General features: G+C 36.0%; 1 protein-coding gene across 1 annotated transcript; it reads right to left on the minus strand.

Moving 5' to 3' along the window:
- Positions 1 to 1,789: 1,789 nt before the first annotated feature.
- Positions 1,790 to 2,761, minus strand: LOC123582217 (olfactory receptor 4K5). The gene has a single exon (XM_045448470.1). It carries the CDS (start codon positions 2,759 to 2,761, stop codon positions 1,790 to 1,792), a length of 972 nt encoding a protein of 323 aa, XP_045304426.1.
- Between the last annotated feature and the right edge of the window lie 12,132 nt (positions 2,762 to 14,893).

Consider the following 14,893-nt stretch of genomic DNA (forward strand, 5'->3'; position numbering starts at 1 on the left):
TAGCATTGCAAAAAGAATGAAATTAATAAGCTTTGTAATGAATTCTGCCTCCCCCATACTTTGGTACTACAGGCTGATTAGGAAAAAAAAAATCATATATTACATAATCCTTTATTCAATAAGAAGATGAATCATAAGGCTGGACCTTGTTCCCTGAATAGAGTAAAAGGCAGCCTGTATGGTACAGAGTCAGGAAACATTGATAAGATCTCTTCTTTCTGCTCTTTTTTCAGATCTAATCTGCTTACTCTCCTCTCTTCCTGTTGATGGAATTATATCCTAAAATTAGAAAAAAATGAATGTGTATGTTTTCCTTTAAGACATAACTGGTAGATTTATATTAGCACTGAAATGTAAATTACTGGTAAGCTACCCTTATTGGAAGGTAAACTTTGAGAGTAGAAAATAGCAAAGAATATCAGGTCTCAGAAGAACTAGAATGCTATGGAGAGACTAAAAATTGAGTGGGATGGAAGAAGAGAAAATTCTCAAGATTTTTTCAGTATTTTACTAAACGATGCTCTATTACAGTTGAGTTCGAAGAAGATGAAATGGAATTGGGAAGATAAAGCAAATAGCAAAAGCAAAAGTACCATTTTCATTCTTGGCATAAAGGAGAGAGTGATGTTTGTGTTTGTCTGATTACTTTTTATGAATTGAGGAGTTAGGGAAAGTAAAAACTTCACCATTAATAAATAAATCTAATGGTCTTTAGAGTTCAGGGTAGAGATCCAGAGGTCTTTGGGGGGGGGGGGTGAGGGGCGGTCCAGATTGCAGTTGGGTTGTATGTTTAACATTGATTCATTGTCACTAAGAACTCCATGCCTGCTCCAAATGCAAGAACTGTTATACAACTACTTATAGCACAAAGTAAAAAGTCAGTGTTGAAGTAGTTCAGCTTTAAAAATTCTGTCTTTTCTGCAACTTGTAATTGCAGAGGAAACTGAAATTACCTTAACTGATCGTAGACCATAAAGTGAAATATTTGAGATGCAAGCCCCTGATTATGTACAATTCATTAAAAAATTTTTTTAATGTTTATTTTTGAGAGCATAAGTGAGGAAGAGGCAGAGAGTGAGGGAGACACAGAATCGGAAGCAGGCTCAGGCTCCAAGCTGTCAGCACAGAGCCCAACTCAGGGCTGAAACCCACACACCATGAGATAATGACCTGAGAAGAAGTCGGATGTTCAACTGAGCCACCCAGGAGCCCCTGTATAATTCATTTTAAAGTATCATTGGTTATTGGAAAACAATATGGGATGGGCATAATTGACATTAGCAGAGGGATTTCATAATCTAAGAATCTCCTCTTGAGTTTTCACACTTAAATCTATGAAATGGCTATCTTCTGGTTGGGAAAATTCAGTTTCAGATTCCTGAATACTATTCATTGATATAGGTTGTATATAGGTATATAATTTAGGAAATTGATAAGATCAGGAAGCATCTAAGTTTATGCCCCCCCAAGAATTATACTCACCAAATAAGCAGGTACTCCCCTTTTTTCCATCATATTTACCTGCAACTAAAGCAGTGAAAGCACTGATACTGTTCACCTTTCATCATTCTATATTTTATTTTCAGAACCAGTAATCATGATATATTTTTCCTTATTTTTTTATATTTAGCTTTTGCTTAGGTAATAGCTGGGAAAAGACTTGTTAATATCAATCATATTCTTTCTACATCATCTTCTTTATCACTTCCACCATAGTTGAAATACACCACAAGAACATATTGAAAATATTTATAGAGTATTGATTGGAGGAATTTGAAGGACTTTTGTCTTAATAAAGAGAATTCCTCACTACTAGTGGCATTTCAGAAATTTTCTTGGGCCTCAGGTAATAGGTCATAATCTTCCTCATGGCAGCCTTCATATCCCTGTTCCTTAGTGTGTAAATAATGGGGTTTAGAATGGGAGTGAAAATGGTGTAAAATATGGCTAGAAGTTTATCCACAGGGTAAGTGGTAAAGGGCCACACATAGATAAAGATGCAAGGTCCAAAGAACAATATTACCACGGTTATATGGGCAGCCAGTGTTGAAAATGCCTTGGCCATTGCAGCAGAAGACTTAAACCAGACGGTGACAAGAATAATGATGTAAGAGACAACCAAGAGAGAGAAAGTACTTAGGGAAAGAATTCCACTATTGACTACAATTAGTATTTCAACAGTATAAGAGTCCAGGCAGGCAAGTTTGGTCACTCGAGGAAGGTCACAAAAAAAGCTGTCTACAACATTGGGTCCACAAAAAGGCAGATTTACAGTAAATGATAACTGGCTTAATGTGTGCACCAAGCCCACAGCCCAGGAGACCATTACCAGGAAACTGCACGTCCTTCGGCTCATGATGACTACATAGTGTAGGGGTTTGCATATAGCTACATATCTGTCATAGGCCATGGAGACAAGTAGTACCATCTCTCCTCCAGTAAAAAGGTGAATGAAGAAAATCTGGGCTATGCAGCCACTGAAGGAGATGGTCTTGTGTTCACTCAGAAAATCTGCAATCATCTTAGGGGTAGCAAAAGAAGCCTGACAGATGTCCACAAAGGACAGGTTTCCCAGGAGGAAGTACATGGGGGAGTGCAGGCTGTTATCAGAGGTTACTGTCATGATGATGAGAAGGTTTCCCAGCACAATAACCACATATAACACAGAGAAGAAAACAAAAAAGAAAAGTTGGAGATCCTGAGAACTACAGAGTCCCAGCAATACAAATTCAGACACCACTGAAGAATTGACCTTCTCCATGGATCCAGGCTGCACACAGGCTTTGGAACAGCCCTAAGGAAGGGGAAATAGGAAAGGATCAGAATTATGAGCGATAGACTTTTAATGCAAAGGATTCTGAGATCCCAGATATAGTGTGCATTTGCTAAATAAAAAATTTTGAAGGGATCACAAAAATATATCTGGAAAGTAGCAAGGAGCTTAGGGCAATGTCTAAATAATGCTAAATAATTTTATTTCATTAAGAACCCCTTTAGTTTTGGATAGTCTTAATAATGCTAAACAGTAGTAAAAAAGCTTATCCATGAACTTACTCGTGATCACAAGACAAGAGGAGTGACTTAAAACCAATTGCATAGGCTTTGTTGATTGGCAAAAATAATTTACATCTGTGGTTCTTGTGGTCATTTTCCATCATTAGTTGTAATCTTTTTAAGTTGTAATCTCTTTAACTCTCCAAGAGATATTCATGGCTTCATGTTTATTGTGTAATGTAAAGTCACACTGATTGACTTTAGACTATTTTTTCTGAGCTTTAATTCTACATTTCAAAAAAGACAGGAGGTGGTAAAAATGCCTACCTTACAGAAGGCTTTGAAATGTAAAGATAGTAGCTTCTGACATTTTGCTATCAAAGTAATTATAATATGGTAAATGTTGTTAATATGTTAAATACCCCCAAATTAACAAAATTTTATGTTACTGCTATCGTGGGAATCATACTTAATTTAGATAATTCCTACTGGGTCTCTAGTTAATCCAGTCTATCAGTTGTTCATCTGTGTGATTTCTTAAAATGCATATTATAACTTTACCTTAATTATCTAAAACTCATTTCTACTTGCTTATTTAGAAGCAGTGCCTGAATTTTCTTTATACATTGCCTTTGCTGGTCAAAATTAGGTTTAGGCCAGGAAATTGTTAAGAGATCCTAAAAGTTTTCATCACAAGAAGAATCTTTTTTCTTTTCTTTCTATTGTATGTGAATAAGATAATGGGTATTAACTAAACCTATTTTTTTTTATTTTTTTTTTCAACGTTTATTTATTTTTGGGACAGAGAGAGACAGAGCATGAACGGGGGAGGGGCAGAGAGAGAGGGAGACACAGAATCGGAAACAGGCTCCAGGCTCTGAGCCATCAGCCCAGAGCCTGACGCGGGGCTCGAACTCACGGACCGCGAGATCGTGACCTGGCTGAAGTCGGACGCTTAACCGACTGCGCCATCCAGGCGCCCCAACTAAACCTATTTTGATAATCATTTCAAAATACGTAAATCAAACCATCACGCTGTATATCTTAAATTTATGCAGTGATATATGTCACTTATTTCTCAATACAATGAGAAAAAAATTGGATTTAGGCCAACTTATGTTTCCCTGCTTATTATTATCCGTGACCTTATTAATACTTTTTTTTTTTAATTTTTTTTTTCAACGTTTATTTATTTTTGGGACAGAGAGAGACAGAGCATGAACGGGGGAGGGGCAGAGAGAGAGGGAGACACAGAATCGGAAACAGGCTCCAGGCTCTGAGCCATCAGCCCAGAGCCCGACGCGGGGCTCGAACTCCCGGACCGCGAGATCGTGACCTGGCTGAAGTCGGACGCTTAACCGACTGCGCCACCCAGGCGCCCCAATACTTTTTTATAATTAATGAAAGAATAGTTGTTTTAGGATGTTTTGCACAGAGAGAAAAATTATTGAGTTATAAATGTCCCATGCTCCTAAAAATATATTTTGTTTGGAATCAGACTAATCCTAATAATTAGCTTAAATCCACGTCTCTTTCTCAATCTCTCTCTCTCTCTCTCTCTTTTTTTTTTTTTTTTTTTTTTTTTTTTTTTTTTTTTTTGGTAAAGACACAGCCCATTGAACTGGAAAAAATTTCAAGAAGTTCTATTTTAGGAAATCGTATTAGTTCTGACAATTAATTTGACCAGTTTTAGTAAGGAACTTCAGCATGATGTAATCTTAGCCCCACATGAAAGCAAAAATAGCTTTCACTTCCTGTTTATTTCATACATGAAACCAGTCTAAGTCCCTAGGATATATATCCCAAGTCTTTCATTTTTTCCCACCAGCTTTACTGAGTTATAATTGACAAAAGTTACATATATTTAAGGTATACAATGTGATGTTTTGATATACGTATACATTGTGCGATGATTAACACAAACTAACATGTCTGTTACCTCACATAGTTACCGTTTTTGTTTTTGTTTTTTTGTTTTGTTTTGTTTGTGAGGACAATTAAGATCTACTCTCAGCAAATTCCAAGTATATGATGTGGTATTATTAGCTAAAGTCACCATGCTGTACAGTAGATTCATTCTGAATATTCATTCTTATTCATTCTGAATATCTGAAACTTTGTATCCTTTCATCAATATAGCTGCTCATTTAGATGGATGACTATATTAGCCTAAAGTATACCACTTTGGCATATTGATTATTTTGAGTTAATGTTATTTGAGAAATAGCCAGTGCAAGAAGAACACTCTGACCTTCCTTTCTTCCCCTGAAAGGAGATAAATTTCCCATGTGAAATCTCCGATACACCAAGAGGGTAGAAGTTATCCTTATCACCAGACATAGGGAGTTTAGGGCTAAGAAGGCTCCTATAAACAAACATTATTACTTCTTCACTAATTTAATACCTCAAGCCCAAAGCCCTTTGTCATGTCAATTCCTCATATATTTATTGTTTCTTTGTCTAAAAGGTATAAAAGCTTCCTTCTTTGGTCACTTCTTTGAGTCTTATACTTCTTATGGGTCTCTCATACATAAAAGTTAAATTTGCTTTTCTCCTGTTAAGCTGTCGTACATCAATTTAATTATCAGCCAAAGAACCTAGAAGGGAAAACTAAAAACTTTCCACTCTTACAGTGTAATTACATTCCATACAGGAAAACCCTCAAGTACAGAATCATATCCTGTACTCACTAGAATATTCAGAGCAACACATTTGGTCCACATTTCAGATAGACATTTTTGTGGGGTATGGATTTAGAGCAAAAGTTTAAGATGATTCATAAAAATTTAATGAATGAATTAGTAATAATTATTTATAATATATGAGAGCAATAGTTGAGAAGATTCTGAAATATACTGTAAATTATGTTATTTCCTTATCCTGTATGTGACTCTTTGTTTCCCCATTTCTAAAATAAAGTGTTCTTGAGCAAGAACAATCCATAAACAATCCATAAACAATCCATATGGGTTTGTTATGTAAAATGAACTCTACCTAATGAAAATGTTTATGAATGTATTATTTATAAATTAACAAATGAGGTAGATTTTTTTAGTGATGAATAAAAATTTTTAATCTGAAAAGGAATGGAAAAGAAAGCTTGGATTTGTTGAAAACCTGTTGGTAGCATCTGTTGAGTTAGAGGTTTGTGTTTATATCAAGTGATCTGTACACCAGACCTGAGGGAAAGGTTTTATTATTATGGAGATATAGAGGAGAAAAACAAGGATTTAGTAATCTCCACACAATTTATGCAGACTAATTGTATTTTCCCATATTACATGATAAACACACTTAATCCCATTTTGCAGTAAGAAATCAGAGTAATAGAGATGATAAGTAACTTGTCTAGAGTTATACCTGAAAAGTCAAGAACTAGCACTTGAACCCAGATCTTTGACTTCAGGGCTAACTCTCTCTGACTCTGCATTATACAGTTTTAAATCTGAATGATATGAAACCCATACTGTGTAACCCATAACTGTGTAACTCTGTTACAATTGAAGAGCTCCTCAATAAATGCTCTTGATTATTATCTTTCCACCTACTATGAAATATTCTTCACTTAAGCCAAATTTCTCCACCTGGGCACCGTTGACATTTGGGTTTGAATAATTGTTATGAAGATGTCCTGTACACTGTAAGATGTTTAGTATCATCCTTAGTCTTACCCACTAGATGCCAGTAGCACGTACTTCACTGTTGTGATGATCAAAATGTATCTAGACATTGCCAAATATCAAGGAGGGCAGGAGTCACCTTGAGTTCAGAATCACTGAGTTAAGCCATTTTTAGTTTGCCCTTGTGGTCTCTCCCACTGTCATTTTATCTTTACATCTACTGACAAAGGGTTCAGTGTGAACCATCAGAGAAATAAGCCCCCTCCCCAAAAACAAGGAAAAAAATTTCCTAATTCTTCTACCTTCTTTTGTTGCTTTTCTACCTATTCAGACCTTACTACACTCAATTATGCCTTTTGCTACCACAATAAGGAAAATTTTATTTATCAAATATTTTTAAAGACCTGGTTATGATGACTAATTTTGTTATACTCTTAAGTGAGACAACCCCTGGAATTCCTCTTGGAATTTTTTTCTATCTATTTTAGTAAATAGTCTTAATTTATTATTTAACTATTTAATTTATATTTTTATTCCTTCATCCATGCACTGCCCCTTACAAATAGATTTCCACTGAGGACCTGGCCTAGATTTCCAGATTTGTTCCTTCCCCTTCTATACATCTTATTCGCTTTTTCTCTTACTTTATGTTCATATCAATCTCTCTTCATTTTGTTCCCTCTCCTCCTTGAGCATTCCATCCGCCTCTGTGTGATGACCTTTAATTTTGCAGCACCATTTCTCACTACACACCAGTAATCCACACATATTCCTGACAGTTTGTTGGTTGTGGACATTACACAGCCATCTCAGACCACAGCTCAAAATTTTTCTACTCAGTTCAGCTTTTTCCCTTTAAACCTTTCTTCACTATGAAACTGCCACTGTTCTTCCAAGTTATAAACTTACTTTTTCCTGGACCTCCCTCTCCCACTTGTAACATCTCATCACTCCTTGAAGTGAAAAAAGATAGTAAAATTTAAAGTCCTTAGCATGACAGACAACCATATATTATGGTGTATATATATATATCACTTGCTATTCTCTAGCCAAAACCAGACTATTCAACATTTGTCAAGCTGATAAACACTTGGTATTCATTTTCTTTTTTAAAAATGTTTATTTCTGAGAGAGAGAGAGAGCGCGCACATGCGCTCAGGGAAGGTGCAAAGAGAGAGAGGGAGACACAGAATCCGAAGTAGGCTCCAGGCTCTGAGCTGTCAGCATAGAGCCCAACATAGGGCTTGTGGACCACAAGATCATGACCTTGAGCCAAAGCCAAACACTCAACCGACTAAGCCACCCAGGTGCCCCTATGTTCATTTTCTGATGACCTTCACAGATAATCTATTCTAGTGCAAATGCCACCTCCTCTAAAAGCCTTCCTAGAGGCTTAAAAGTTGAAATTTCTTTCTTAATGTTGCTATAGCACTTTGCTTGTATGTAGATTATGTACTCTCTCAAAGAGCTTTTGTGTAGATATTCTTTCTCTGCCATGTTCGGTGATTCTTGTATTCTTATGCTTTTTATGTACCATTCACAGGACTTGTTATATAAATGTGCATGGAATATTTTCCATGTATGTGTTTTAGTGTTAACTGAAATATATTTCCCTTCACATCGGTCATTTATTCAACTTTTCTGCCTTATAATCTGTGCAAAAAGACCTTCCCAGTGAATGACTTTCAACTCTGCAAACCATAAACCACCTATATAAACTTCATTTCTACATGGAACAAGAATATTCCATCTCATTAGTAATACAAACTCACACTTAAATCATTAACACCTTAATGACTGGGGCAACTGGATGGCTCAGTTAGTTAAGCATTCAACTTCAGTTTAGGTCATTATCTCATGGTTTGTGAGTTTGATCCCTACATGGGGTTCTGCACTGACAGTGCAGAGCCTGCCTGGGATTCTCTCTTGCTCCCTCTCTCTGCCCCTCCCCCACTAACTCTCTCTCAAAATGAATAAACTTAAAAAAACAGTGCCAATAATCAAACCAGCAATTACAATGGGGATAAAATAATTCTTTTGAATCATAGCATAGAATATTATTTGTTGTATTAAAAGTAAACCATATTTTGTTTACCAACTGTTTAAAAAGTGACAGAAATGAGATACTTAGAAGAAATTTCCACTGTAATTCTATAAAGTTAAATAAATGCTGTCTGATTTACTCTAAACACACAGTAAGTAAAATAAATCATTAATGCTATATATAAGCCTGATATATATAAATACCTGAGTTTGGTATTTAACACCCACTATTTTTAAAAATAGCTTTATTCCATAAGCACATGTCCACCAGGAAATATATAGCCTTGATTTGCATTTTATTTAATTTCTTTAGGTGATAGGTAAGAGTATAATAATGGATTTTTTTAAGTACAGATTTTGTCATAATCTCCCAAGGTACTTTACCTTTGTACATAATTTCTAACAAATTTTCCTAATCATGCTAAGACAACATGAACATCCTCCTCTTGATTCACTTTCTTTGACTTCTAATACACTTTTCTCCCATTTATAGATCTTCTCTAAAGCACAGTGTAATAATTGAATTTGTAACTAGACATAATCTATTTCTAATATATATCTTTTTCAGGTATAACCTACCTGATATAATGCATATCAGAGATGTAACTTGAATTTTTCAATTTTTCTGTTGTGGGATTAATCTCTTTCTAGTAGCAATATTTATAGATGTCTTTTTTGTCAAATTGGAGTAGTCCCATGGTTTTATCTAATTGACTAATTGAAGCTTTGGAGAATTAGTATTAGATAGCCAAGTTCCATCTTCCAATGGGGATTATTATTAATACCTTTCACTACATATGCCCAATGGAACGAAGTAAGTAACATCCCATATTATTGACAATTACAATGATGACCATAGGAGCAAAAGACAGGGTCATTCAACTCTTGGACAGTATGTAGAGTAAATATCTTCTGTGAATTCTACACAATTCAACCAGATACTCTAGGGAAGATGTGTGGAAAAGTACATTTCTTGCCTAAATGGAAATGCTTTGGCTTTAATGGAAGGGTATGCTGTGTCCTTGCTTCTAGAGCACGTGGTGGATATGGAGGAAAGGATAAGTAATTAGAACTTACAGGACATGGATTCTTCTCAGTTCTGTCAAAAACTAAGAATAAGTATTTGGACAAATGACTTAACTTTGTGAGTCTCTGTTTATCCTTACTTGTATAAGATGATTTTAAATATTTCAAGTACACTGAAAATAAAGACAACTATTAATATCTTTGTTTAAAATGTTCATCTTTGTGACATTTTAATGTTTACCATATTTCCTTTATTTTTATTAGGACTAAAACATTGTGAAAGGTATTAGAATATGCCACCCCAATCCTCAACATATATATTATAAATATAACAACATAACTATATATATACATATCTACATACACATACATACACACACACACACCACCCCAAAATATACCACTTTGGCATCTAAATCATTTTGAGCTGAAGGTAACTGAGAAGCAGATACAAGAAAAGCTCACTATTCCCCCCACTGTTTGCCTAAAAGTAGGACATAAATTTGTAAAGGTGTTCCCCTATCTGCTCTCTACCAGGAAGGATAGAAGTTAATTACCACAGACAACTCTAGATCCTTTTCAGCCCAGAGAGGGCACCAAAGGAATCTATATAACAAACTCACTAAAAGGCTGATGACTTTTATGTTTTATTTGTTTCTCCATATATTTGCCTTCCCACAGTTGGCTGCCATGGAAATTCAGACACCTTTTCTTTTGTCTTGTCATTTCTCTAAAATTCATAGTTCTTTTAAAATGCTATATAAGACCAAGTTCTAACCAACTCTTTGTGTTACTCATGTCTGAGTGCTCTCATGTAGATGCATTGCACATGTTAATAAACTTCTGCATGTTTTTCTCTTGTTTATCTGTCTTTTGTTTAATGTACAGGGCCTTAGCCAATAAGCCTAGGATGGGTAGAGGGAAAAATGGTTTTTTTCCCCTCCTACACTTGTTAGTTGGAGCATCTTATATAGCAGCACAAATTAATTTTCCACAGTTAACCTCAGTTTGGTATTTAACATCCCCATGACTTATTTTATAGTTTTACTCAAGGAACATATCCACAAAGAAATAGATAGCCTGGATTTGCATGTGTATTTAAATCTTTTGCAACTAGCTATTTTCCACTAAATAATTTATTTGAGACAGTTATCAATAGTCATACACATAGTTTTAGGTCATTTATTTTTTTAATGTTTATTTTTGAGAGAGAGAGACAAAGCAAGAGCAGGGGAGGGGTAAACAGAGAGGGAGACACAGAATCCGATGCAGGCCCTAGGCTTTGATCTGTCAGCCCCGATGTGGAGCTTGAACCCATAAGCCATGAGATTATGACCTGAGCCAAAGTCGGATGCTTAACAGATTGAGCCACCCAGGCGCCCCTGTTTTAGTTCATTTTAATGCTGTAGTTTTCTCATTGTATAAATACACTACTAATCTGTCAAGTTTTTGTGAATAGACACCCAGCTTGTTTCAGTGCTTGCTATTATAAACAATATTAAAATGAACATTTTTGTGAGTAAATATGTGCTAGAGGTTCTCCAGAATGTATTCTTAGTAGAATAATTGCTAAATCATAAAGGGCACGTATCTTCAACAGTACTAGATGTTTCCAGTTATCCTACAAAAAGGCTTAACGCATTTGAACTTAGTTTTATTTATCAATTTATTGCTTCTCAGCTCTGAATTCACCCTTCATTATATGCCCTGTGATAAACAGAATGCCTTTAAATACTTCTCCTTTACAGTGAGCATGATGTTAACCTTTCTCGGAGTAGGAACCCAGAGGCACATTGCAAGATGAAGAGACTCTGCTACCAGTTCAGGCATGGTCTAGGGTCAGTGGTGTGGATGTGTGGAAACACACTGGAGGCTGTCCCAGCCAGGGACCCAGAATGCAATACTTTTGTGACCTTGTGGCCCCGTTCTGGTGATAACCTTTTCACAGCATTCTCCGCACAAAAACCAAGTCTCCCCACTCTGAAAGGTTTTTACCCATGTCAGAACCTAGAGTTCTTGTGCACACACACCCCACCAGTTGCTGACTAGCTGTTTCCTCACCAGCACAATGAGTAGCCTAACACTTGCCCAGTCATCAAGACTAGCTCTTACCCGGCCAAACCAGTGAACTTCTGTACTAAGCTGTGAGAGGAACCACACTTTCCCCAATGAATTTGTGCCCTTTCAAGATTGTCCTTCTTTGGGCACACATAAAATATATTGACACATATATTGATTTTTGGGCACAAGGGTGACTCGGTTGAGTGTCCAACTTCAGCTCAGGTCATCAGCTCAGGTCATGATCCTTGGGGTTCATCAGATCCCCACATTGGGCTCTTTTCTTTCAGCTCAGAACCCACTTCAGATCCTCTGTCTCCCTCTCTGTCCCTCCCCTGTTCTCTCTCTCTCAAAAATAATAAACATTTAAAAAGTAAAATAAGTATATATTGATATTTACCAACTAGGCATATGTTCACAGGTATTTTATTGTGGTTATTATTGGCTTTTCCTTGATTACTACTTCTAACTTGTTTCACAAATTTATTATACATTTAGTTTTCTTCTGTGAAATGCCTGTTTTTAACAGTTGTAAAAACTATTAATGGTCTTTCTCATTCACAGAACCCAGGTGGACTTGGTTCAATCAGAAGTATGCCCATTCACAGGAAATGAACTAGATAACATGTCTAAGGTAATTGTGCTATGTCTTTCTCCCACATGCTCCTTAGATCTAGCTGATCATGTTTCAGTTCTGTAGAATTAGCAAATTTTGCTGCTTGTTATTTTTATGGTGATTGTGATATTTTCCACTTTTTCTTATAATTCTTCCCTTATGCATTTAGAAGCTATGTCATTAGGTTTATAAAAAGCTGGTAAATTGAGACTCACTTCTCTCTCTCTCTCTCTCTGTCTCTCCGCTACTTGTATTTATGTTCACTATCTTATGCTTTGTTTTTGCTATGTTCCTTTCCTTTTTCATTCATGCCTTCTATCAAACAGATTGAGTTTGTTTCACATTTGTTTCCTTTACTAGTTTGAAAATCATATATTTTATTTTTACTTTAGTGGCTGCCCTCACAATTTTAACATGCACACATAATATAATAAGTCAAAATTAATCAATATCATTATCCCTTTCCCTTGAGGTAAGAAGAATTATTTCTGTCTCACTGAGAGCAGAATGATCTGTTTAGTCTATTTTCTCTCTCTTGTTCAAAATGAAAAATTTCTATTGCACATTTCACTTCACTGATTTAATCCTTTGTGTCTCCCATTCTGCTGTAAGACCATCCATTGAGTTTTGGGTGTTTGTTTTTATTTTTTTTTAATTTATATTTGGTAATCATTAATAATCGATTACATTTGATTTACATTCACATTTTTATTTACATTTGATTCTTTATTGTATCTTCTAATTGCGAAGACTTTCTATTCTGTTCTTTGCTGAAAGGTCCAATTTTTTATCATTTATTTTAAATGTATTCATAATTGGTCATTGAAGCATTTTTAGGATGGCTTCTATAAAATCTGTCAGATAATTCAAACACCTCTATCACCTTGATGTTGACATATACTGATTTTCTTTTTTTGTCCCAGTTGAGATTTTTCTACTTTGTATGATTGATTTTGAATTGAAATCTCAACATTATGTGCAGTATATTTAAGACTCTGAACCTTGTTTAGACTTTGTGTTTTAGTTGGCTTATTTTTACACTTTTCTGACAGGCAAAGACGGAAGGAACACCATGTTACTGCCAGGTGGGAATAGAAATTCAGTTTCCCAACTCTGCTTCAGTAGGCACCAAAGGGGAGGTGAGGACCCTTTTTGTTACTACTGGGAGGTAAGAAGAGTTCTGACGCCTCACTAGGCCTCCATTGATTTCCCTGGCTGGGAGGGATAGGATTACTTTGTCACTGCTACTTACTTATACCATAGGAGGAGGTGCTGAGTCCAGTCTGACAAAGATGAAAGTTCAGGCTCCATCTTTGGCCTTTTCTGACACCACCTCTGTGTGTGGGAGTGCTGGGGTAGCTTGTTACATCTTGGCCAGCAGTAGGAACCTAGGCTACTCATATGGCCTTTGCTGGTATAGGTGAGGTGGGACCAAAGATTTTTTTAGAGTGTTTTGCTGAAGTAGAGAAGTCGTATAAAGTTTTCTGTCTTGCTAGGCTGACCCTTTCCTGGTTGTTTGGCTAGAATGAACAAGCTTTCGTTGGGGCTTTTTTTGGGCTGTTTTCATTAGCGTTCCTGAGTTGTTGGAGTCTTCTGTCATGTCATGTAATTTCTTGGGTCCATATCCAGTCTACCTTCTTCTCTCCAAATTTCAGAATGTTATAATGTTTGTTTTATATATAAATAAATTTATATTAACAAGTGATTATGATTATATTTAGGAGGAGGAATAAGGAAATTATGTCCACTCCTCTTCCCCAGAACAGAAGTCACCTACTTTTCTTTTATGATAGTAACAATTTCTTCTTTTATATTGGCTTTGTATGTTTAGACATTTTGAACATATTTGTTTCATAACATGTATCCTATCGATTTATTACTGATCTGAGAAGAGAGCAGGAAGTTAGTCTGCTGTTTGTTCCCCTGACTTGCTGTTCATTGTGGATAGGCTCCTCGTGTGTTTTTGAATTTGACTGTAAACTCAGGTTCAGCCAAAATTCATGTATCTCAATCTTTGGGCCAGTTTTTAGGATGCAACCACCCAGAAAAGTTTTGGTCTTTGTGTTTTCAAATGACCCCCAAAATTCAATGACCCATTGGGTTCCCAATAGCTAATGTTGATTTTTCAGGTTAAAGCTCTTCTGACTGTGCAGAGACTATAAATTCAAACTCAAAACTTATATGTGGGCAATCCCATGATTATAATTTCTAAGACAAAGTAGTTTTTCTATCTGTAGGCTAGGCCGCTAGCTTTTCCTTGTGCTCCATAGCACCCTCTTCTGTATACCTTCGCTAAGAGTCCCAGATTGAAAAGATCCAATCCTACCTCACACTCTTGGACAGACAAAATTTACCCCCTAGTGACCAAGCACTGTCCATCATTTTTATGACCTGCAGTCACTTTCCATCAATTTTCCTCTCTCAGAGCTCCCACTATTTCAGATGCCATGAGGTCATTTATTTATTTTAAAGAATGCATCTAGAATTCGTAAGTATTTTTGCAAGAGTTTCAGAATGACTTAAATTTCAATATTGT

Source organism: Leopardus geoffroyi, chromosome B3, assembly GCF_018350155.1.
Source record: "Leopardus geoffroyi isolate Oge1 chromosome B3, O.geoffroyi_Oge1_pat1.0, whole genome shotgun sequence".
NCBI classification, from domain to species: domain Eukaryota; kingdom Metazoa; phylum Chordata; class Mammalia; order Carnivora; family Felidae; genus Leopardus; species Leopardus geoffroyi.

What these genes read in the sequence shown, in the direction of transcription:
- LOC123582217 (XM_045448470.1), bottom strand. Translation starts at nt 2,761, where the DNA reads ATGGAGAAGGTCAATTCTTCAGTGGTGTCTGAATTTGTATTGCTGGGA.